At 41.8% G+C, this 2,880-nt stretch overlaps 1 protein-coding gene across 1 annotated transcript; it reads left to right on the plus strand.

Annotated features, from left to right (window-relative positions):
• Positions 1-444: 444 nt before the first annotated feature.
• Positions 445-2,428, plus strand: LOC148436258 (uncharacterized). Its single transcript, XM_088465117.1, has 2 exons — positions 445-458; positions 1,108-2,428. The coding sequence occupies exons 1-2, from the start codon at positions 445-447 to the stop codon at positions 2,273-2,275; spliced, it is 1,182 nt and encodes a 393-aa protein (XP_088321243.1). The 3' UTR covers positions 2,276-2,428.
• Positions 2,429-2,880: the final 452 nt, after the last annotated feature.

The raw sequence follows: 2,880 nt of genomic DNA on the forward strand, positions 1-2,880 counted from the left end.
TTTGAGGTTGGTAGCTCGGCCCATGGAAATGTGGGACCAGGGAATGCTTGGAATGGGCAGCAGTAGTAAATGTCCTGCTGTAAACTGCCAGGGACATTTGCATTGAAAACACTGGAAATAGGTGACCACAAAGTGCTTCTTATCATTGTATCACTTTCTCTCACCACTTATATGACTGAGAATTGTCATCTATTTATACTCATTCTTCTTAATCCCAGAACACTCCGATACTCACCTTCCCCTTCACTATTCCTTCATCACTGACCTTGGCACGTTCTCCACATTCATCCCCACTGTGATCAATGATGAGACTCGCTTCCTATAACAATATAATTACACATGATGCTACCTCTATATGTCCCCTCTCGTTTGTCTCTTATTCCTATGTTACTCTATATATCACTCACCTCTTCTATATCTTTGACCATCTTAATTACTGATATAATGGTCAACATTCAGTATCATATTTCATGATTAATTATAACTAATAATAAAGATTTACATATTTTATTATTTTGTTATACCTATGGAGTTATATATTTTTATCATATATATATATATATATATATATGTATGTATGCAGTTGGGAAGCCGGCGGACGTAATCCCGACGGCCGTCTTCCCGACTGCTTTATCCCGGCGAGGGTTAAATGACCGGCGTCTACATCTAGACGCCAGTCATTTTATCCAACGCCGGGAGACCTATCGAAGTGATGCCGGGTGTTGCAGCAGATAGCCGTGGGGGGAGGGTTAGGTTTAGGGCTTCCGGGGGGACTTAGGGTTAGGCACCCCCCCCCAGGAGGTTAGGGTTAGGCTAGGGTTAGGGTTAGGCACCCCTGGGGGGACTTAGGTTTATGCGGCGCGGAAGGGGGGGTTAGGTTTAGGCACTTAGAGGGGGGATTAGGGTTAGGCACTGGGGGGAAGGTTAGGGTTAGGCACCCCTAAGGAGGGTTAGGGGGTGGAGGTTAGGTTAGTAAATACTTACCTAGGGACGATCGGGATTTTCACCCATGTCGGGCAGCTGCTGTCGGGACTTGCGTCCGGCGGTAAGTCATACCGATTCCATATATATTGCGGTTGAATTTGATGTATTTTTTTCTGATCCGAGTGTGGCCAATAACATCGTAGCGTATTATCGATACATCGATGACCTTTTTATAGTCTGGCGAGGTTCGCAACAGTCGTTTGCTGATTTGATTGACTCACACAATAGGCGCATAGATCCTGTTAAATTCACGAATTCTATTGACATGCATTGCGTAAATTTTCTTGACGTTACTATAACTAAAAGTAATGGTCGTCTAGTGCCTTCCCTGTTTGCAAAACCGACTGATAGAAATAACATCCTATTGGCAAGCAGTGCACACCCTGTCCCTTTGAAAAATGCCTTGCCTTACTCTCAATTTTTGCGAGCTTTAAGGATTGCACCTGACAGGGTTGTAGCGTTACAACAGGTGGATATGATGTATGCTAAGTTTCTGCAGAGAGGGTATCAGAAGAGTGTTTTAGAACAGGCTAAAGCTAAAGCTTTGGCTATCCCTGTCGATAAATTATTGACCGATGTAAATTCCACCAAGGACCGCAGCATTGATAGACATCTTTGGATTAATCGATATAATCATCGTAGCACTGATATTAATAAACAAGCAAAATTATTATGGCCTATTATAACGTCCGATAAGGATCTTAATATGCTACATAATAAAAAATTGATGTCTTGTTATCAGAGAGGCAAAAATTTGAGAGATTATCTGGTCAAGAACGATGTTTCATCGATGGGCAAGCCTAGTAATATCAAGTCTTTTTTGGGTACGCCGAAGGTGGGGTGTTTTAGGTGTCCGAATTGTATCATTTGCCGTTCTCTTCAGACTGGGACATTTTTTTGCCACCCGTATTCTGGTATTAAATTTACCATTAGACATCATGTAACGTGTACCACCAAGTTTATTGTCTATGTTATTACATGCCCTTGTTCGAAGATTTATGTAGGCAAGACGGAATGTACTTTGAAAGAAAGGATGGCCCAACACCGTTCTGCTATTAGGGCTGCCCTTGCCGTAGGTACTAGTGATCAACCAGTGGCACGACATTTTGTTATTACAGGACATAATCTTTCAGCACTCCGCTACAAAATTATCGACCACGTCCCCCCTCTTATCAGAGGTGGTGATCGAGGACGAAAGTTGCTACAGTGTGAGTCACAATGGATCATGCGTTTAGACTCCCTTTCCCCTCGTGGGTTAAATGAAACACTGGGTCTTCAGTGTTTCGTTTAAATAGGTCACTATTTGTATCCATTTCAGGTGTATAGGGGCCACTCTTTGTTCCTTTATTTTATCTAGTTCTTATGTGACACGCATTTGTTATTAATTTTTTTTGTGTATCTTTTGATGGTCTGATATTAATAGGAGGGATCTGCTAATTTTTCAATTTTGTGCAGCATATTCTATGACTAGGTTCTTGTAATGATCAGTTGTTACTTACTTTGATGTGCACGCAATTGTGCACCAGTGTAGTTATGCATTTATGGTGATGTTTTGCCCTGCTTGTAAATAAGCACTTCTATATATTTTACATGATTGTTTGTATTGTTTTTATGTGTGTGTATCTTGTTTAGTGTTATTGTAGCCATGGCAACCGTTTGTTGCTGTTGTGCTGTGGTGAGGTCACTTCCAGGTCCGGAGACTTCCGGTTTTCGGCTCCAGGAAGTGAGGTCTCCGCAAGGCATGGCGTCTAACTGCTATTTATATGTGGTAAGTGTCTATTATATGTTTGACTTGTATGCTTGACGAAAGCGCGGAATAAAGCGCTGAAACGTTGCAAAATGATCTTCTGGTTGTGAACACATTTATTATGGAGTGCCGCCTTGCGTTCTATATAT

This window comes from Taudactylus pleione, unplaced genomic scaffold (genome assembly GCF_031769625.1).
Source record: "Taudactylus pleione unplaced genomic scaffold, aTauple2 ptg001852l, whole genome shotgun sequence".
NCBI lineage: Eukaryota > Metazoa > Chordata > Amphibia > Anura > Myobatrachidae > Taudactylus > Taudactylus pleione.